This window comes from Haliotis cracherodii, unplaced genomic scaffold (genome assembly GCF_022045235.1).
Source record: "Haliotis cracherodii isolate W230 unplaced genomic scaffold, xgHalCrac1.p SCAF_4, whole genome shotgun sequence".
NCBI classification, from domain to species: domain Eukaryota; kingdom Metazoa; phylum Mollusca; class Gastropoda; order Lepetellida; family Haliotidae; genus Haliotis; species Haliotis cracherodii.
This window is the reverse complement of record NW_027266297.1, coordinates 26,896,875-26,921,278: the sequence shown is the minus strand read 5'-3', so window position 1 is coordinate 26,921,278 and position 24,404 is coordinate 26,896,875. Positions and strand designations below refer to the sequence as shown.

The 24,404-nt window shown below is 39.6% G+C and overlaps 1 protein-coding gene across 4 annotated transcripts in view; it reads right to left on the bottom strand.

Moving 5' to 3' along the window:
• The window catches only part of LOC139478561 (prostaglandin E2 receptor EP4 subtype-like), a 67,578-nt gene that overhangs the window by 12,175 nt on the left and 30,999 nt on the right, over positions 1-24,404 (bottom strand). For 2 of the 4 annotated variants that reach the window (XM_071261088.1, XM_071261089.1), the window contains exon 2: positions 1,097-2,430. In XM_071261088.1, the coding sequence (XP_071117189.1) occupies positions 1,097-1,951 (855 nt within the window). In that variant the 5' untranslated portion in view covers positions 1,952-2,430. Of the gene's footprint in view, positions 1-1,096; positions 2,431-7,808; positions 8,099-24,404 lie in introns of those variants that run through there. The other 2 variants (XM_071261087.1, XM_071261086.1) reach the window with 2 other exon arrangements.

Genomic DNA, 24,404 nt, shown 5'->3' with positions numbered 1-24,404 from the left:
GGCGATAGATGTAACAGATGATAAGCTTAAACCGACGTCAGAATACCGACATGTCCAATCTTATCGTTATAGTACTGTTTTGCGTCTACACGTGGATCAACTGAGTTGGGAACTTAACCACAAGCGGTTCTGTTGACAGATTTGTGAGGGATGCCATATCAATTTAAATTCTTATCAAGTCTATTGGGCCAATAAATTCATTGTTATTGACAGTACACTTATAGCCTAGGCGACTCGGGGAGTGCATGTTTATATAGATTTGTTTTACTGAGCCTGCTTTTTACATCGTTGTACAGAAGGTGACACCATAATAAACTATATTCTCTCTGGGCCCCATTTCTTGTCGAACATCTAAGTGGCTACTTAAATGATGATCCGATAACGTCACCTCGTTCACGCGGTTAATTGTTTTTACGGGAATTGCCCTTGATACGGATGAGTGGACGATGCTTTGAACAGTATTTCAGGGCGTGTCTGAATGATGTGGATATATAGCTGAAATTGACATGCATTTTCTTAGCGAAGGTTATTTGTAATAAGCTTAGTTACTTGGTTACATTCGAGCTGACTTTATCATACCCCTTACCATTCAAACCGATAAGAAGCTAAAACCTGCGTCACTGTCAACCAACATTAATCGAACGCCTACCTGGTGCAAGGACTTGTTATATAGGTCCGTGCCTGGTGTAGCGGATAGAGCGTCTGTCTAGAAATCGGAAGGGCTGGGGTTCGATTCCCGGTCGTGTCAGCCAAAAACATGAACATATGGTACTAAACGAGGGCTGAGCGGCTCGGATTCAGAATCGGGTATCCGTGTCTCTCTGTGTATCTCTATGTGTGTATCACTCTCTCTGTGTCTCTCTGTGTATCTCTATGTGTGTATCACTCTCTCTGTGTCTCTCTGTGTGTGTCTTTCTCTTCTCTCTCTCACACACACACATCGCTATGTAAGTGCAATGATATTGACGCGACGTTTAACCCCATATTTCAACCATCCACATGCTATTCTTTCACCCTCGGGTATAATTGAAATACTGTTATTAACAAAACGACATTAACCCCAACTCACACACTCGCAGGTCATGTAGATACTTACCATCAGCGGAAAGTAGCAGCTTGCGAAGACAACAGTAATTCCAATGAGAAGCACCACCATCTGAATCTCGGCGTACCTCTTGTTGTTGCTCTTAAACTTCCTCGCACACCCACCTGGGGCATTAAGTATCCCTTGTTTTTTCCTGATCCTTATGAGAGTGTATATAACAACTATATTACAAATGATGGTCACGAATATAGCGATTAAAGCTATAACAGCATAGAACAAATTGAAGGCAATATTCACAGGGTCCTTGCTTACATAGTCAAAGAAGCACCATGTTTTGGGATACTGGTATATATTTTTTCCAAATCCCATTAGAGGAAACGAAGCAATCAATATTGATAACACCCATGAGCCTATAAGTGTGACTTTAGCATATGTTGCTGTGAGCCTTGTGTGATATAGATACGGATGACGGACACAGATGTAGCGCTCCACTGCCATAGAGGTAACGATGAACAGTGTGGTGAAACTGGCAAATATCATCATGAAGGAAAAGTAGTCACACACAGGCATGCCACCTATCCATTTGAAATTATTCACATATACTGATATAACAACAGGTGACAGGGCGCACGTCCCGAACAGGTCTGTGACTGCTAATCCCGCGACCAATTTGTAAAACAAAGTCCTTCTTTGCTCAATGGCAGACGTTGCAAGGACGAAGAGGGCCAAGAGATTTCCGAAGACCCCGGTGCCAAACATGACACTGGCAACCATTACGGTGTGGTTCCGTTTTGCAGCGTCCACAACGAACCCCCCGACACTGATATTTGCTTCTATCCCCGCTGTGTCATTGATGAGAAGTAGTTGCTTCTCTGTCATGGTGTATTGTTCTGAAGTCGTCGCCATGACATAAACCACGACCAACTTTAAGCAACTCACATTTATCACCCAGTGTGACTGTTCACAAACATTTTATGAGCCTCTCCCTGTCATGTTCATCTCCCTCACCTCCACAGCCAGGAAAAGATGTCACTTTTGTTGTCGAAGATCACGTTACACATACACACAAACACATGAGTTATACTCTCCTTGGAAGGTTGCCTTTTATATCCTCCGTTGGGGTATCCAAGTGACTAGGTCTGGAATATTTCTAAAAACAACTACCACAGCAGGATATTCCTTAGGTTAAACACAGCCTGCATTACACTGAAGCTCTTTCATTCACATTCCTATTCCAATCACTGGACTGTGTGGCTTGAATAAAACTGTCGTCTGCTCGTCATACGTCACAGCGCGTGCCACGATCTCCTTTCGAGGAAGTTTCCCGGGGCGAGTTGAGCTTGGCGACCGTCAATCAATGTTGTTTAACACACTGTACTCATATCCTGAAATCAGAGAGTCGATTAATTAGAACAGATGTCCTGTGGCTAAACAAATTTTCTTTTTAACATTGAGAACAGTTTGTCATGTAAACATACGATCATTAACTCACCCTTCAACCTATCACGATGTACGTGGATTCGATGATAAATCATACTCACTGTAGTGTCAATTCCTCACAAAATACCTATAAACGTCAAATATTATTTATTCCATTGATCTGACAGAGAACATTTCAGAAATTACTTTGGTGAAAAATATTTGTGTATGATATCAAGCTTTTCACAACATCGTGTATGAACGGGGTGTTCATGCTGTGAAAGGGGTAGTGGGGTAGCCTAGTGGTTAAAGCGTTCGCTCGTCACGCCGAAGACCCGGTTCGATTACCCACATGGGTACAATGTGTGAAACTCATTTCTGGTATCCACCGACTATATTGCTAAAAGCGGCGTAAAACCATACTCACTCATGTTGTAAAGTAGAAATCCTGAAATTCACATGGGTAGTTAGCACACAGTTTGACGGTGGGTGCACAACTTAATGGCCATGCTATAAGGACGTTGTTCAATAGCACAGCATGTTGTATGCATGTTGATAAGTGTAGCTGTAAAAACCGCCCACGTCGCTTAATATAGATCTGAAATTCTAGTGTGGGAAAAAGATCAGTTTACGCTGTTTAGAAATTACTGTCGGTGGTTCAAGCTAACAAGGCGGTTATCATATGATACCCACAGTGTGCACAGTGTTACGCAGGTTGGAATTGGCGATTTATATTAATATACCCAGATGCTATCCAGTTTATCAAATAACCGAGACATAAACACGCCATGTCCCAGGGCTATCATGTCTGTAGCAGACGGAAAAACGTTCAAAAAATGTCAGCGACAAATGGAGTTAAACACAGAACTATAAGGTAACCACAGGCGAGTTCTTTTAACCTCCGTATTTTAAAAATCGTATTGGAATTCAACCAGCTGGAAGGTTGCCTGTCATGAATAATTACCGTTTTATTCACAATCTTGGGTTAGATTCCCTGTATGGGTACAATGTGTGAAGTCAATTTTTGGTGTCCTCCGCTGTGATATTGCTGGAATATTGCTGAAGGCGGCGGAAAACCATACTCACTCACGTACTTAAAGCACTTCCGTGGATACCAGAGACTTCTCGTGCCCAGACAGTCAAAACCAATGACACCTATAACGATTACCCAAACAGGATGATTAAAGACCCCAGTGTGTGTATTGTGATATTGATCAGTTTATCCTGCGATTGTCAGGCTACCATTAAGAAAATATACATTGTACTTCAGAGGAAGACTTTAATGGTGGTCAACTTCTTTATCATGTGGAACACAACGTTTCGGAGTATATATTTACCGCTTCATCAGGTGAATAAATGCTATGAGGCAGAGAGCATATATATTTACCCCCGGCCTCACGTTTGCCCACTGTCCATTACCAACCAATCAGTGATAAGTTAAGTGTTTGCGTCCTTTCGTTCGTTTCTAATCACGTGTCAGCGCCGTTATCTGTTGGCGTCCCTGGGTAAGTTTCCACTTTTTTTATCTTATAACTTTTGTTGTTTTGACAGGTCGAATATATATGTTCTCTGCCTCATACCATTTATTCACCTGATTAAGGAGTAAATATATACTCCGAAACGTTCTATTCCGCATAATAAAGTTGACATCCATAAATTCTCTTCCTTAGGTGTATTTGGGCGGTCGGGTAGCCAAGTGGTTAAAACGTTCGCTCCTCACGCCGAAGACCCGGCTTCGATTCCCGACATGGGTACAATGTGTGAAGCCCATTTCTGGTGTCCCCCGCCGTGATATTGCTGGAATATTGCTAAAAGCGGCGTTAAACCACTCACTCACTATTAGTCCAATCGGTTATTTTTTATTACTCATAACACATAAGAAACCGGATATATAATGAAATGCGCCCGTGTTGGTTTGCGCTGTATCAGGTGAGTGACCTGTCTCCCTGACACCATGACATTTCCTTTGGCGATGGAAAGGGTTTATACAATGTCTCGGTGCATGTACAAAGAGCACGTGATAAAATGTTTGTTATTTTGTGTATGAAAGGCATTACAAGGATCATAAAGAATCGGCCCCTAATTTTGTATAGTTTGTACGCAATAACTAATGTTTTGATATACTCTATGATAACGTAATATTCTCTGTTGTGTCGCTGCCGAACTAATGTTGTTTGTAGAGGCACTGACTTAAGCCGGTATTCACGTGACCGGCGACCCAGGTTCGCAAAGAATGGCATATGATAAGATTAAGCGAAGAATCGAACTGTATCTCTATTATACTACAAAGAACACGTCTTTCTTCCCTTTGTGTATATGAAACTTGTGGGAACAACATCGGTATTGTATCCTTCTATTGTTCATCTAAACTAAACTGTTCTGTTAAACATAGTCAGGACATATGAAAAACGTCTTTCATTGAGTCAAAATTGATTTCTTTAGGCCCTGACGCACACAGCTAAATACATTAACCCAATCAATCTGTACTGTATCAGATCACATCCAATGCAGATACTTTAGGCATCAAAAGCTCACTTTTTTGTGAAAATTGTGTGAGTCACAGGTGATGCCGGTGGTGCTGGGCATGCTTACCATTTTCCCGAACACCTGGTGTCATCACTGATTTCAGTGATCCATTCATATAATTTGCATCTCAATAATGTTTTTCACGCCCAGTGGAATTTGTTTTGGCGGGTACTCGAGACTGGCTATTCTCCGGAATTGGCGTTACATTTACCGAGAAAAAATTATATCCTGGTGTTGACGTTACATTTACCGAGAAATTGAAGTAAGCCTTTTTCATTCAATGAAGATTTTTTCATATCCACATTAACTCATTAATCATTAGTAAGCATTATAATGTATGTCATATTTCTAAAACTACGTCACTTTCAAAGCAGAGTGAGTGAGTTTGGTTTAACGCCGCTTTTAACAGTATTACAGTTTTATCGCTTAATGTGAGAGGAAAGCTTGAAATAATTCAGGTCTTAGACGTTTACCACTATGGTGAAACCCACGAGTACGGGTATGGCGCTGATAAACCTAGAAACATAATCGGGGCGAACCGGGATTGGAACCCACAATCTTAGGTTTCTGGCGTTTCCAAGGGACGCAACTCTGCACAGCGAATCGCGGCGCCTTAGACCACTGGGACACCCGTTCAGAGCAGAAAAAATGTATGGGTAACAACTTCTTTAATATAATATTGACGTTTCAAGATTAGTATTGAAACGTCTCTGTAATAATATATTACAGAAGTTGTTATCCATTAATTGGTTCTACTTTGTCATCTGTCAACTTTTAAGAAATGCATATGAAACAATATGTCACTTTCAATGTGTTTATGAGAAACATATGGCATGACTAGGGATGTTTTAAAGTTCATCAACATGTGCATGGTTATAAGGTGCTTTATCATCACTGAACAAGTGTCTCTGCCCATTGCGTACCAGCATTTCGTTCTCATTGAAGTAAGTGTCTTGGTCATGCAAAAAGTCATTTATAATTTGTGACAGTTGATTATATTACATACATCATACTACACACACACACACACACACACACACACACACACACACACACACACACACACACACACACACACACACAAAATATTGACAAAAGCGGCTTAAGACCATACTCATTCACTCACTCGCTCACTGTGACTGAATATAGTTGTGGTTGGTCGTTGTCAATAATTTCAAATGTGCAAATGCAATTTAGTATGAGAAACTGTCATTTTGATCAAGGTAAATTGACTTTTTGCATGATCATAACACATTGTATATACATACATTTACAATGCATTCTCAATTCTCATTACATGTACACTGACTACTTGTATTTCATTTTCTGATCATAAAATAGTGTCATATTTCCAAATGTCGACCTGACATTGTTTAATAAAATTGAAAAGTGACCTACTTATTTCCACTTCCCACACATGTCGATGTACGCTTTTATATTTCATATGTCATTGGCGGAGGTAAACTTAAAAACTTAAATGGCAGATCCGCGAAGGTAGACATCATGAAAGAATATGGCGTGAGGTTGACTGCTACAACATAACTCGATGCATCAAGAACAAAGACATAAATACCGCAATATGTACCCATATGTCATTACAAATATACCACACGAACTGAGACTTCAAACTGTCTACGTATGTGTACATGATAACACGAAGAGAGAATGGAATGTTATCTACGGCAATGGGTGTAAACGCTCCCATGAAGCTCCACGATAACACTTAAGTGTTTCTTTAGCAATTGATATTACAATCTTTGAAAATAAATCTTACAATTAGTGTGGGACCGCCCCCGTGGTCAAGTGGTAGAGCGCCCGCCCGGAGTCATACCAAAAGACGTTAAAAGATGCTACTTGTTGTTACCCTGTCTGGGGCTCGGCATTAAGGGGCTAAAACAAGGTCTGCTCGGCCCGGAGTCAGTATACTGTGACTGAGTGGGGTATTCATGTTAAAATGTGGCATGGTATTTCTTAGGGCATGCACGTTGCTATATAAGTGCAATAATCTTATTATATATTAAGAGGTAAATGCATATATAAATCATGAATACACCACCGCCCTACATTGTTTACAGATACACAGCTTGGATTATTGTAATTGTACTAATGTTAATATGAAATGTATCAACGAATATGATGTACCTTCGTGTAAAACCAAACAAAACGTATATCATATACTGTACATGCTTTTTGAAACATAAAATCATATAAACATGTAAATATAGATCAATAATTGCATCAGCTTGTCCAAACTCTCGTGAAACCCTCGCAAAGATTTTTTAGGTATCAAATTTCTTAAACTATATAGTTCATAACATATCCGGTAGTCTGTCATACAGACCCGGAATCAAATATAGCCAATAACACCCATGCAGGTCTATAATATTTGGCAAGTCTAGATCACTGCAGTATCTGAAAATGAAGAAAGTCTCTTGGCTCCTTTTGATTAAATTTTAATACTATTATTTTAACCACTGTCTTTTATCTGTAAAATATGTTTCAGAGACTAGATGTTAGTCTTCATATCCGGTTATGATATTCAAAATCAAAACTACAGTCATGTATAATCTTGTTCTACACATGACATACATTAAACCATAAATCACTGCCTCACTATGCAAAGGGAATGTGTTGTTTAGTTAGAAAGAATTACTTCCCTGTACTGGCACTCCCTCATTCGTTTCGCACCAACGAATTCTGTTCCATCACCGAGCATCGGGTGATTATCTTAAACTAAACTACTAACCCTACTTCCACCCACAGCTCTTCCATGCTCAAAACCGTGTAAAAAATTGAAGCAACTTACTTCAAGGCTCACCTGAAATAGTTACAGAAACGACATCATGACACGAAGCGCTTACCGTCGAATCACATGTCACTGAATCAAGGACACCGAATCCAGCTGTGTTTAATGCACAACTCCCTGTAATGCTTCTGTATGAAGATCCTGGTCATTGTGAATACCTGTAACGTATTCCTTTCATAGAAGGGAGCATTTGTTGATGATCACGGCGGCGCGGAAATCGATTAGAGCCTGATAATACTGCTCCGGTTCTGAATAGAGCGTTTTCCCATAGGAGCAGTTTTAAGTGCTCCCTTACAGTTACTCTGAACCCTATCCATGACCTTCAGTATTTGCACAGCAAGGTCACGTGAGCTCTAGGTCGTGTCAGCATGTAACGTTGTTGGAATGACGGTCTTAATTGTTTGGCTATGGTCGTCTCGGCATTTTTCAGCTGTTCACTATTCTAGCCGCCGTAGGTATGCACACGGGGATAAAAACTACAGTCATATACTCAACCTACGGTTCTGAATAGTAACTGTATGTTAATCAGAAGAAAGTTCTGTTTACAACACAACTCACTATGATTACAACACAACACATCCAGATTACAACACAACACATACAGATTACAACACAACCGTCCAGATTACAACACAACACATCCAGATTACAACATAACACATCCAGATTACAACACAACACATCCAGATTACAACACAACACATCCAGATTACAACACAACCATCCAGATTACAACACAACCATCCAGATTACAACACAATCATCCAGATTACAACATAACACATCCAGATTACAACATAACACATCCAGATTACGACACAACACATCCAGATTACAACACAACACATCCAGATTACAACACAACACATCCAGATTACAACACAACCATCCAGATTACAACACAACCATCCAGATTACAACACAACCGTCCAGATTACAACACAACACATCCAGATTACAACATAACACATCCAGATTACAACATAACACATCCAGATTACAACACAACCGTCCAGGTTACAACACAACACATCTAGATTACAACACAACACATCCAGATTACAACACAACACATACAGATTACAACACAACCATCCAGATTACAACACAACACATCCAGATTACAACACAACCGTCCAGATTACAACACAACCGTCCAGATTACAACACAACCATCCAGATTACAACACAACCGTCCAGATTACAACACAACACATCTAGATTACAACACAACACATCCAGATTACAACACAACACATCTAGATTACAACACAACACATCTAGATTACAACACAACCGTCCAGATTACAACACAACACATCCAGATTACAACACAACACATCCAGATTACAAAACAACCGTCCAGATTACAACACAACACATCCAGATTACAACACAACACATCCAGATTACAACACAGCCGTCCAGATTACAACATAACACATCCAGATTACAACACAACCGTCCAGATTACAACACAACCGTCCAGATTATAACACAACACATCCAGATTACAACACAACCGTCCAGATTATAACACAACACATCCAGATTACAACACAACCGTCCAGATTACAACACAACACATCCAGATTACAACACAACCGTCCAGATTACAACACAACACATCCAGATTACAACACAACACATCCAGATTACAACACAACCATCCAGATTACAACACAACACATCCAGATTACAACACAACACATCCAGATTACAACACAACACATCCAGATTACAACACAACCATCCAGATTACAACACAACTCACTATGATTGAAACACAATCGTCCAGATTACAACACAGCTATCCAAATTACAACACAACACATCTAGATTGCAACACAATACATCCAGATTACAACACAACCGTCTAGATTACAACACAACCGTCTAGATTGCAACACAACCATCCAGATTGGAACACACATTACACACATTACAATAACACAACACATACATATAACAACACAACACATCAACATACAATAACACAACACATCCACGCACAATAACAACATTTCCACATCCACACAAAACAATGCAAGTACTATTCACATCAGTTATAAGTTCATTATTCACATACAGTTACACTTATCGAAGTTATCAGAATGAGTGGTGATCAGATATCGCAATATCTCAATCACTTCTCCAACATAGTTAAGTGCTGCCGGGGAGAGTCAAATTGGTAAATTATTAACTCCAGCTTGAATTTGGAAATTACTCAATTTTGATTGGTCGGTCAGGGGTATGAGAGCACAATGACCATTTCTGATTGAAACTGCCGATTTGACGACCGCATCACCGCGGAAGGTAATATTTATGGAAAAGTACTTCTTTTTCAGTCGTTGTGAGTGGGCATTCTAAAATAGTTATATTACATTTAGAGGTTACAAACTACAGTTACTATTCAGTTACTATTTAAAGTATATGTGCAATTTACGACGTCTTTGGTGGTCATGTAACCCGTGAAGATCCGGGGTAGAATAGGTCTTCAGCAACCCATGCTTGCCGTTAAAGGCGACTATGCCTGTCGTAAGAGGCGACTAACAGGATCGGGTGGTCAGGCTCGCTGACTTGGTTGATGCATGTCGTCGTGTCCCAATTGCGTGGATCGATGCTCATGATGTCAATCACTGGGTTGTCTGATCCAGACTCGATTGTTTACAGACCGCCGTCATATAGCTGAAATATTGCGTGTGGCGTTAAACAACAAACAAACAAACAGAACAAATCTTAGTCATGTATACACATTTTGTGGAGAAAACACGGTAGAGAATGTATTTCAAGTTTGTTTGTTTGTTTTGTTCTTGTTTTGTTGTTTGTTTGTTTGTTTGTTTTTATTTTGGGTTTTTGGGGGTTGGTTTGTTTGGGGGGGGGCGGGGTTTTTTTTTTTTTGGGGGGGGGGCGTATTCTATATACGATAAAGACGTCACATCTTTTGAGCTCTACTAATGGCGTGCTGTGCAGAACGAAACCTTAGAATTCTTTAGGGGTGTCCCCTTCATATTATCATTCGAGGTTGCTGTGCTACATGCTTTTAATGTTTGTCATTAGTTCGGGTAATGTAGAACGGTGTTAAAATGATTGAGTATATGCAGTGATTCCGACATTCAGATTGACAACCCACTCAAAGCTCTAGACTGAACCCATGCCGCTTCACTGTTTTTTAATGTAGAGCTGTATTACCTGTAGATTGAACAGGGCTTAATTCAACATTTGAAACTTCACGCTGTACATGTACGTTCGGTTTCAAATTCATTTTAGCACGGTTAAATCTACAGGTAACCTATATCTAACTCTACACTGAAAACACAGTATGTTTATCTCCCTGTATTTTGTAACATCTTATATACTATCAAACAACACGGGAAAATAAGTAAATGGCTATTGTTAAGTTTAGAAATGTCCTTTGATATAACTAAAGTAACTGCTATCTGAAGTAGTGAGCAAGTAAGTTTAATCCCGCTTTTAACAGTATTCCAGTTATATCACGGCGTGTCAGCTTACTGTGGGAGGAAAGCCCAAAATGATGCAGGTCCAAGGTGTTAACCACTTCGGTGAAACCCCGGAGCACGGGTTGGGTGCTGACAAACTTAGAAATATAATCGAATCGGGATTCAAAACCACAATCATAGGTTTCTGGCCTGCCCAAGGGACGCAACTCCTTACATAACTGGGCCAACCCTGCCCCACTCCATCTGAAGTATGTCGGCTAACCGTGTGTGTTGTCCATACCAGTGAACGTAGTCAATAATGAAGTCCTCGTTGTACACCTCAACGAAGCAACACAAACTGAACTACAGATTCGATACGCAAAAGAAGCAAATACAGATATTATTAATCAATATCCCACGGAAGCCGTAAACAGCTTATCAATAATCTTGAGTGTACTAGTTTTTAAGAAATTGTTTGTGAAATGAGTTTGTTAGTATGGTTTTACATCGCTATTAGAAATATTCCAGCAATATCACGGCGGGGGACACCAGAAATGGGCTTCACACATTATACCCATGTCGGGAATCGAACCCGGTTCTTCGGCGTTGAGGAGCGAACGCTTTAACCACTAGGCTACCCGACCGCCCCGAAATAGGTAGAACTATATAATTACATAAACGAGTCTCTCTTAAATATACAGTACATAAAAGGTCTACGCCAGAAGATATTCAGTCTCGATTATCTGCCGAAACAGATACCACTGGGCGTAAAAGGCAGACTTCAATTCAATTTCTTTATTCAACGTACTGAGGAGGCCACAGGCCTATAGTACAATCATGATTACAGGGGCAATTGGTACAATCATATGATTTCGAAGCTTGATTTTCTTTGTATAAAAGCGTACATACGCACATAGAAAGATTTCTAAGTGATACTCGTCCTCAATTAATCCTAGGTCACATAGTGGACAGAGTCTATTTTCTGTCGGAATATTTTGATATCTACGTTTTTCAATTAAAAGATCGTGTGATGAACATCGGAATCTTGCAAGTGCTACCCTAAATTTCTAAGACTAACACTGAAAAGGTATTGCTCTGCAATGATATATGACTTGAAATTGCTATATAACAGGGACTTTGGTGAACGCGTTAGGGTTGCATTTCATGACTGAAAATATAAATCTTTTAATCTTTGTGTTATAGCATTTATGAACAACTTCGGATAAGCAATATGTTCTAATTTAAAAATGTAACCAAAACCACAATTATTCAGCAGGTTCCTTAAGTCGGTTACCCAATTTGTTTTGCCATTGCTATCATACAAACACATCATACTGTAACATTTCTTAGGGAATCTTGATGAGGGCATATTAAGTAGTCTTATCCAATATTGTATTATTTTCAGACGTGCTTCTATACACAAAGGGATTCGTCCACATTCACCATTAACCATCACGTTTGGGGTATTCATTTTAACTCCTAAATATTTCTTACAAGCATATAAATTAATTTTTTTCCAGAGCATCTATTTGTGTAAATCCCCAAATTTCTGCCCCATATAAAAGAATGGGTTGAATTTTCGTGTCAAATATTTTAAAATATATTCTATAGTTTACAGCCCCAACATTTTTTTAACTACTGAACATGCCCAAAAATATTTTCTTTCCCTGTACAGCAGCATTATTTTCATGTGCATTCCATGCCAACGTATTTGAAAAATACACACCTAAATATTTATAACCCTTAACTACTTCTAAACAACGATTTTTGTCTTATATGTATTAATTTTCAAATTAAACTTATCACAATGAACTTCTAATTCTGCTATTTGTTTCTGCAATACTTTCATCGTACTAGAAAACATGATAATGTCATCAGCAAATAACAGAAGGAAAAGCTTGACAATGTCTGGATGAAGTTGTATAGTATTACCATCTGTACAGTTCTGATGAACAGCTGTAGCTAGTTCATTGATAAAGTAGACAAACAAAAAAGGGCTAAGTATACATCCCTGACGTACACCAATGCTGCAGTCAAAAGCGGTGGACATTACACCGTTATTTCTTACACATGCTTTTACATTTTCATATATGCTAAATAATAGTTTTACTGTTCAGGCCATGCTTGGAAAATAACATCCATAATGCTTGATTTATAGCGCTGACGTAAAAGGCAAAATGGTCATTAATATATAATTAATCGAAATCAGTGACACCAGGTGTTCGCGAAAAGGGTAAACATGTTTTACAATACCGGTAGCACCTGCCACTCAAAAAAAAATCTATATAAAAAAGGAAGTGTTTGTTGTTTAACGCCGCATCCAGAAATATCCCTGCCATGTGACGGCGCCCAGTAAACAATCGTCAGCGTCCAGAAACGTCAACTACTGTAAAAACATTCCCCCTGCATGTCTCAGTGGCCGACTAAGTAATGAGGATAGGACAGTGGGAAGCCCGACAGGCTATGGGCCATCGTACTCCGAAGACGTGTATCGTTATTCAGGCAGTAAACAGCTGTCCTTCCACGTCCAAACTCGACTATGTAGAGGAATATGTTTAGATGGAACGTAAAACAACATTCACGCCTCGAGGTTTTCTTGCACTGAAGTGTGTCTTGTACGAACATGCGAAAAAACCGACACAATATACGCTGTATGTATACAGTGTGTAACAAACAAACGCAGTTAATGAGCCACCCTAGACAAAATTATATTAAAGTATTATTCGGCGCATTTGATGATAACCGTTTCGGCTTTGCCAAGCTTGAGACAAACCAAAATGTTTCAAAGAAACACTCCAAAGTCCAATTTTCGACACTGAAACCATTGTTAGGTCGTGTTTTAAGGTCCAAATGCTCTTGCATGATTTGAAGATAAATACTTTTTGAGTATTCCATTATTGTAATACATAACCATTCTCTGGTCATCTATTCAAAGATAAGGATTTGTCTTGCCAGAGAAGAAAACCCAAATCAGCTGAAGACTATGCCACATTTACGAAAAAAACATCCAGATTATCCTCAACCGTGGGCATTTAACTGAATGGCATTCAATTGTATGACAAACACATCCTGAGTACACCATCGTCCTACTTACACGGAACTTTAATGAACAATTTCCTTTAAATCCTGGCAAGGTGAAATGACTTGACATCTGACATCCGCGTTCTTAAACATGCACTCATTAAATAGCTTACATTGTAAACTGCTACACAAATACGTTCTTCTGAAGTGTACAGTTGACGTGAAGTAATCAGTCAGTACTGTTTCTAATTCTAATCTAGTCTCAACCATTATCCAAAATTAATTTTCCGTGTAAACGTCAGCGTTAACCTGTATTATTAGACATGCCAAACGTCGCATGCTGACATTAGTTCCGGACGTGAAGTTAATGTACACGTTTATTCCATTCCCGTGAAATTAAAAATGGTTTTCCTGCGATAAAGTGCATCACGACGTGGCATAAAAAGCTGGTTGCAGAAGTTGGCTACGATTTACCACTGGCTGACAGTAAAATCAATTACATCGGTGTTATTAATGGTTCTCACCATTATCACACAGTAACACGTTCCTGTTCCTGAGGTATACATACATACATACATACATACATACATACATACATACATACATACATACATACATACATACATACATACATACATACATACATTACTGGATAACAACCTTTCATTAATCTGGAAATATGTTCATCTCGACAATTTATTGTGAACGAAGTCGTCCATATTAACGAGGTTTCGCTGTATGGGAATGATAAGGGGCAATGGTTCACAGTTATTCTAACCTGCGAGTCTGTCAAATGAACAGGAGCAAAGTCCAAACACACATGAAAGTGGCAAGAGAAATCATCCTGCACAAACGAGTCATCTTTAACATTCGTTGATCACAGGAAAAAAAAGGACTGCAAGCGTTTAGAAATGCCTCATGAGTTAGGTAAATCATAGCTAAAGTGTAAACGTCTTTGAGAACGTAAGGCTGAAAAACCACATCAAAAGTATACATCTTGCACATATCTAAACATGCTGCAAGAATGCAAAAATAAACATCATGTCCCGACAACTCCTTAAGCTTTAGTATCATTCAGTCCCCTTGGTATATGAGGTGCACTAACAATGCATACGGAGGATGGCAATGTTATCTTCCAGTTCAGCCTATCCACGCACCTGAAGCTACTGAAGAGCGATAATTACCTGTGATATTTATCTTTCCTCACCTACAGGCTGGTATTGTTATTCCTATGGCACCACAACAGTATCTCACAACAATGTGCTGTGGCGTAGGCATGCTCAAATGGCGTTGTGATGGTTCCACCAGTCTAGAGTGAGTGAGAGGGTATATGCGTTTACGCTTCTTTTTGTACTATTTTAGCAATAAAACCATGGATGACGCTGGAAATTGGTAAGCGCATACATGTATAACAGTTGTTGAAAATCGAACTCGGGTCTAGCGCATGATGAACGAACGCTTCAGGCACAAGGCTACTAAACCTCCCCCGTCCATCATTTGACAACCAAGGATAAATCAATTAACATGCTTGAAGATACTGTTTTTGTTTTCGGATGGTTTAAGTGCTATTGTAGAATCCAGATTGTGTAGAAGGATGTTAACAAATTATCATGGTTACCCTGGTAATCAGTGTTAAAGTGTTTAATGTTTCTTTGATATTGGGACAAACTCTATAATACATTTAATCAGGAAACAAAACCTCTCCTCGCTGAACAAATAAACTCAGTCTGTATTTTAGATCAGCATATCAAATCATTGAAAGTGATATTCGGGATTATTTACCATGCACATCACGGTTGCGATACAAGTCTAGAAATTGTTTTTTCTTTCTAATATCAATCACATATTACCATATATATGCAATGTCAGGATTCAAGGATTTATAATATTGCTTGTTTGTTTGTTTGTTTGTTATTTAAAGCGGGACTCAGCAATAATCCAGCTATATGACGGCAGTCTGTAAATAATCGAATCTGGGCAAGACAATCCAGTGATTGATATCATGAGCATCGATTCACGTAATTGGGATACGATGACATGCATCAATCAAGTCAGAGAGTCTGACCACCCGATCCCGTTAGTTGCCTCTTAAAACAAGCATAGTCGCCTTTAACGACAAGCATGGGTTGCTGAAGACCTCTTCTACCCCGGTCCTTCCCGGGTCGGATTTATAACAAGAACCACGGTACATACATGTTTAAAGACTCATGTTTTGCGACTCACAGTGTGGGTATGAACAATATGGAACAGTGCAGTACATTAGTAGCATGCCTAGAAAGATTGTGTTTAAGCTCACAGTTCATTTCTTATACGAAGTAAATGATAAGCTTATTTTGCAATGTTCAAATTCATGAATTTCAATATATGGAGTTATATAGGTGGGATTATTCCCAAATTAAATACTCCATGAATAGAACATTATTAGGCTATCGAAGGATATTTTACCCATTTTACACTCAGTATGAATATTCGAACCAAATTTTCAGAACAGATTTACCAAATGTCAAACAGGAAAGGTGTCAAGTGGCTCAATATCTATTTTTTACTCTAGTCTATATCGAATCAATTTATGCTTGCAAAAAATACCCAGGTACAGATTACATTTTACAAACCGTTGCAGGAATTTGTGATGGTTAAATCTACATATTAATTAAAATTAACAACAGTGTTTTTAATGTTCAGTTACATAAAAACACACTCGGCATAGTGTCTTTCACCCCTCATTGTATGGGTGACTTTGGATCTAATATATACTCACACGCAAAAGAAACGCAAGTGGCTTCAAGCAAATAGGTAACAAACACGGAACCATAAAATGCTACGAGTTTTAGCATGTAGTGAAGCCTGATGGTGTTATCAATATTTTTGGTTGCGTTTTGGAAGCCCCGAGTAAAAACGCAACATAAAAAAAACGAACCAAAACGTACCATTTCAATGAATATGTGGGTATCATGCAACCATTTCTCGCGAAATCGAAAATGCATGAACTGTCACGAACTGTAGTGGGTATAAAACTGTGGCCGATTCTTGGACCTACCACTCCTTGTCAACAATGCCACGCCTAACTCAAACCAGGCTATCGGACGTTTGGAAGCTTGAGAGTCTGTCCAAGATGTTGCCCGTCATTTCAACGTTAACATAACCACAATTTACCGTCTCCTGCATCGATACAATGCTACACAGACTACAGATGACCTTCCTCGGAGCGGTCGTCCTAGGGTCACCCCACCTCGACAAGATCGGCAGATTACCCGTCAACACCAGTGACATCCGTTCCTAACTGCAAGTGAAAGTGCTCGACAGACCATAGGAACACATAATCGACACATTAGCCGGGACACTGTGATCCGACGTCTCCGTTCCAACAACCTCAGATGTCGCCGACCAGCACGTCGTCCTGTTCTCCAACCTTGGCATCGACAAGCACGACTTCAGTGGGCACAAGGTCATCACAACTGGCGTCATCATGAGTGGAGGCGTGTCATCTTCTCTGATGAAAGTCGCTTTTGTGTCTCCCATGCAGACAGAAGGGTCAGAATTTGGCGGCGTCGAGGAAACAGACAGAAACGTTGTGGAAAGGGATCCATGGGGTGGACCTAGCGTCATGATTTGGGCAGGGATTGGACTTAATGCGGGACTTGGACCCATGTGCTTTCTGAATGTTGGTCAAGGTCGGGGACACGGTGTCACTGCTCAGCGGTATATCGACCAGGTGATCAGACCCCACGTTGTTCCATTTTTTGCACAACATCAACAACACATTTTCCAGCAGGACAACGCTCGTCCCCATGTTGCCAGAGCTGCCATGCCCTTTCTGCAACAACACGACATCCGTGTTCTACCATGGCCAGCCCTCAGCCCTGATGTGAACCCCTTCGAACACAGGCGTCTGCACAATGAGCCCCCAGTCCCTACAACTGCCGATGAACTACGCACAGCCGCTCTAGATCTGGATGTGTGCAAATCCACACACCTTCACAAATCGTTTGATCCACTCATGTACAGGAGATGTGTGGCAGTGATCAATGCTAACGGTGGTCACACCAGGTATTGACTGACATTTTGGGTATTGACCCGAAACTGTGTAAGCCCTTAACATTTGAAAAAAAAACAATTATGTCATCTGCCTTCTAATCCATTAAACTGTCTTCAGTCAGTTTTTTGTCAATCTTGCCCTATTAGTATTTCTTGTCTTTACTTTTGAAAATAAATAAAATGTATACTGCATACTCGACTTGCGTTTCGTTTGCGTGTGAGTATATATATATATATATATATATGTGTGTGTGTGTGTGTGTATTGTGTGTGTATCTGTATATGTATATATAGAGCACACTTACACCAGAGTTAAAATGTATTGTTTATGTATGAACAAGGTCCATGACGTAATAGAATATATAGCAATATGGTAAAGAACTTCTTGTCAAAGGACATCCAATATGTTCCAAAAAAAGGTAATTACTCGCTTCGAGGCATGCAGTTTCATATTCCTCATTATTGGTAACTACAATGTTCAAAACATGAAAGCGGATCTCAAATACACGCTCCACATGTTGTCGTCCAGTGAAGCAATCTAACCAGCTCCAACGAAGATGATTGTCAACAACAGCAAACCTAAAGACCTCTTTCCTGTTACCGAAACCTATACCATGTTGTTACTGCCTGCTGGTCTACAATGAAAACAGCAAACACATGTTACGAGTGTCGAACGGGAAATTTCAAAATAATCACCTCAAGGCTGGCGGCAGTATAACAGCCGTGTGATATTGATGTATATGGATCTATAGTTTTTTAGTATATAACACGAATGCATGTAATATTAGAGGCACATTTGTGTGAATGTCAGTTTGTATCATCTGATGATCAGTGCAAATATGAATGGTCAATGTCTAGATTATCAGCCAAAACAGTACATGGTACATATACATGCAAACCCTTGTTAACACGAACTCCTTTATTCGCTTAAAGGTTAAAGAGAACATTATTTTATGTCCTTGGCATATTCCTTACTGCACTATCCTTTAAATCAGTAACTCGTTTGGCACACGCAAGACAACTCGATATTTCTTCAACGTTAGCTAAGGATTTTAGTTAACGAAGTGTCGCTGTAGAACTAAATTACGACATATGAATAACATATTTACACGTTATCCAACCACATAATAGAAATACAATTTACCTTTAAATGAGCACGAATCACTGGTGACACTGCGTAACCTCAGCTGACGTTCTCTTAACTCGATCAAACGCCGAACTGAACTCGCTCCGTCCCGACTACCTGACACGCAGTCTCAATCAACAGCTTGCACCCATTCCTAATGTTCCCTAACTGAAGCAGAATTACTTCGTTATACCCCTTACTGTGAGAACAGGAACCATCGAGCGAGCTCTGACCGTGATATTGGTAAATAAGACAATCACCGGTGGCAGCTAAAGAACCGGAGACAAACAGTAGGTCACCCGAGCCTTTCATGTTGTGGTAATGAGGGTTGTTCAGCACATGCATCAGTATATTATCATGGAGGGTATTGCCATGGTTGACGTTTAAACATACCATCTGTACACGGTGAGAAGTGTATGCAGGTATAGATCCATGTAAAACCTCCCATCGTAGTTGATTAGTATTTGATAGGTTTGACCATACATGCTCTTACACAATGCGTGTGTTTAGTGGGAACTTATAATCTGAGATCCCAACTTGTTTAGTGAAAATATGTTTTTGGATTATATGATTCAAGCTACTATTCTATTTCCAAAGTTACCTTGAAAAGTACCCCTTCTCTTGTTGTGTGTCATTTTTTTTATACGTACAGAGAAAAAAAGGCTTGAGTAAGATCCCAGATGACAGGTTTTTCTTTTATCACTAACAGCCAACGACAAAGAAATTCATTCTATGATGCAATAAACACTGTTTTATATAAATATAGGCAACGATAACGTATGTATATAACATATCATCAGTCTCTTCTTCTGTTAATTTCCCATAAATTGTTCGTTTGTAATCATCTCCAACCATACTTATTTATAGCAAATTGTCTTTGCGTTCTTCTGCTGCTGGGGACACTGGGCTAACGTTTGATGATGAGGGATAGAACTGCCACAATTGGACTGACATATTTTCATTGTGTTCAGATGAAACTGTTCTGGTGAATCGTGTGGTTTGAGGATTGTGAAAAAGGGATACCACGTGTAGATCTTCTGTGTGACGGTTCCGCGACGAATCGACCACAATGCCTATCAAAATGGTATGAAAAGCACAGCCTAGAAGAACTGAATTGAATAGTTTTACCAACTCGTGATGTCCTTACGCCAAGCCATAACACAACAGTAACTGTTTATAATTTGGATTGAGAGTGAGTGAGTGATATTACGTCGCTTTTAGCAATCTTCCAGCAATAACCCGACAGGGAGATCAGAAATTGGCTTCACACATCTTACCCATGTGGGGAATCGAACCCAGGCATTCGGCGTGAGACGCGATCGCTTTAACCACTTGGCTACCACACCGCCCCATTTCGATTGAGAAAATCGCCAATGCGCAAATTCAAAAAGAATATTATTAATAATGATAGCATTATCACTGATAATAATGGGCCACTTATATTTCACCGAGGGGTATGCTAAAAGCACTTGGCATAATTAAGTCCAATTAGTGTGAAGTCCACTTGCATGAACAGCTCTCTGGGAAGAATACAACGCAGGCTGTTAAAATGTTTTGCCTTGAAATGTTCAGCGGTGAGTCAGGGTAACATGAGAACCCAAATGTAATGTGTTTATCGCCTCAGAGTGACACAGGTCTTTCTCATCATTAACTATTCTTTACTTGTTTCTGCAAGTTTTATTTCGTCATGTGTGTTCCACGGCAAAACAAATACTGACGTACACGGACCTTGAAGAGTATTCGTCAAGATGATGAGATGGTCGTTGATAGTCGTTGAGGTTTCCCGGGCGGAGGTCTTCACACTTCTTCAAACAAATACAATACAGCTATTTTGCAATGCGTGCATATGAGGTATCATCACCAGAAAAGCAAATATAATCCTGGTTCAAAGCATGTTACATTGTGTTGCTTAATTTCAGGATCCCTCCTGCGGATACTTGGAGAACGTCAATAGTCAGTTTCACACAATGATGTCTCTTATGTGGAACAGCGTCGATCCCAGTTTGAAGAATGGCTCGGAGAACTTATTGTTATGAACTATATTGTATTACATTGCACGCACTATATTACCAGGAAGAATCGTTTTCAGGGAGAAGTTTGTATCCTCGGGACTACTTTGTTAATTTTAGTGTTCAAGGGGTTCCCCACACCTTTTGTTACTCGTAGTTGAGTCCTTCTTCGCTTCAATTATCATTTCTTCTTATTCGATGTATAGAATGTGGACATGCTGTCAACTGTAGTTGCATTACTGTCGCATACGTATTTCTTTTTTTCTTTCTTTCCTATTCTAAAATATCCACATGGACACATTTTCCAGGGAATAGGATAGAGTGGCAAACAGGAACATCACATGTAATCCAGCGAGGAATAATGAAGTTAATAACAGCTGCGGTTTGGTTGAGTAGGTCAAGTAGATTATCCCTCATATTTTGTATTTTCATATGATATCATATGATACCCTCTACTTAATTTGAATTTAAGTGGGCATGTTACATATGACCATTGGTGTTTTATCATGATTGTATTTAATATTGCCTTATATAATAACAAAAATTAACATTAAGTTAGTCAGTCAGTTGGTGGATTTGGGTTTGACGTATTTGTCAAACAATGTTATATATTCCGTCACACATTAAACTACACACATTTCAACGAGAATGTACCCTATGAGGGCACAGGACAGAAAAGACAGTAAACTACGTTCATAACGAACTCAACGGAACCACTAATTTTAGTTCGTAATAACCGCAGTTCGTTATAAGCATATGTACAGCACATATACAGCAAATGGGCGGGATAAAAAAACCAAAAATATGTTCGTTATAAACGTAGTTTACTGTAGTTGTTATCCCTGTTTTGTTATCCATGTATTGTGTGTGAAACGAAGTCTTTTATAAAAACGAACACAAGAACCACAATTCTATCATTATCCCACACAATTAAAGAAGCCGTGCTCGTGGGCTTCACCAAAATGACAAACGTCAAATACCGGTATCACTTCGGGCTTTTCTCCCACATCCGGGTGAGTAGATGTCATAAAACTGAAATAGTGCCCCCAAAGCGGCGAAACAACACAGCGAAAGCTGCAAGTTGTATCTGGGATTATAAATTTATCTAAACAAGTGTCAGCCGCAATATGGTGTCGCTCTGTGCTGTTTGCATAATTGATTACGATTTGATCACGAAGGGACCGACCATTTGATAGTCGAGGGTGGTGTGGGGTTGTTGGGGCTGTGGCTGTGGCTGTGGCTGGGGCTGGGGCTGGGATTTTGTCAAAAATAAAAAATTGTTTCAGCAGATTCCCGAAAAAAAATATTAATATGCTCCAGACTGTAAAATGAAGTTGTCTGCCCCAACAAATACATTTTGAAAGATGTTTATGTAAAAGAATATTTAGGCTCAGAGTAAAAATTTAAAAAATAACTGAAACATCTAGTCTCCATACAAAATCCCCCCTACGATTTCCCCCGCCCCCAACCCCACCTCTTTCCCGAATATCAAATGGAATAATAAATCTAGTCTCCATAAAACATCCAAATTCATCACACGAAGATCAAATGGACGGTCCCTAACAGGTTTATGTCAGTTTAAAGAGATAAATCTAACTTAGTTACATCACCACACATTACGTTTGCAATGACGCCTATATTACATACACGTGAGAATGCAAGGTGGCAGACACTTGACGTGGATTTGACGTCCAAATCACTGCATTGACGTCCAATCACTGCATTGATATCCAAATCACTGCATAGACGTCCAAATCACTGCATTGACGTCCAAATCACTGCATTGACTGTTTTCGAGGGCTCCAACAAGTAAGGAAACAAGATAAAGCACCTCCACGAGAAGCCACAGAGTCTCAAATATCTCCGTAGAAAATTACATACACATGCTGGCACTAATATAGAAGGTAACAAGTTAATGAAGCGATCAAAGCATAGAGATACACACGTCGAGCGACTGTTTTTTGATGAAATGATTTTGACGTTATTTTCAAATCTACATGCTTATATATGAGCTATACATTTCTTTAGTTCACTTATAAGCATCCCACTGGCGTGTTTCTGAACTATCATGACACTCATGTTGAGTGATGCGACCATGTTAACACAGTGGGAGATTCCAAGGCCACGATCGTAACTCCAATACTTTAACAAAGACTGACGGCAGTTGTGACAGAACAGGGCCCTGGGTAGTTTAGCTTTCTTATACCCCAGGCTTGTCGTAAGAGCAGGCCAATCGTGATGGGTGATTAAGGTGGCCAACTGTGTGTCATCGTGCCCTCACATCGTTGGTCATTGCTCACATTGCCGGGATTGTCTGACCTGTATTTGATTATTCATAGACCGCCGTGGTATACATGGAATAGTGCTGACTGCGATGTAAAAATGACATTCACTCGGCGTTCACAAGCCACTGATCAATACTGGCAGTATATAAAGGCGTCATTTTCTAACCCGTCCAGGATATCTACATACTTAATAATATCACTCAAAATACATGAAAGTCAATTACCCTACGTAAAAGTCCATGCACAGAGATTAAATAATGGAGGAATCATGAGAATCTGTTCATTTCTGAAGTAGAACGTATCAAAGATGAATAATTTCTCTATATTTTTGCATAATGACCAATAGTTGAATATATGATCTACATCTGCAACAACAACAAAACTCATTAATGTTCTGAGACGACGTCATACATCCATCAGCTTCACCAGCACTGAGTACGATTGGTACAAATACCCTCTCCTGGAAGGCTTACCTACAAGCTATTCCCATCCTGGAGTGTTTAGGACGACCAGGGGGTGCAGCAGCGTGGAGTCAATGAGTCCTTTTGTTCAGGTTAACCTTCTCTGTAGAAAATACCAAAGAAACTGAAAGAGGTTCCCACAAAGCTATTTCAGCGCCACGACTGTAAATCAGTGTTAAAGTATGGAACTTACAATCATCTTAGCGCCACGACTGTAAATCAGTGTTAAAG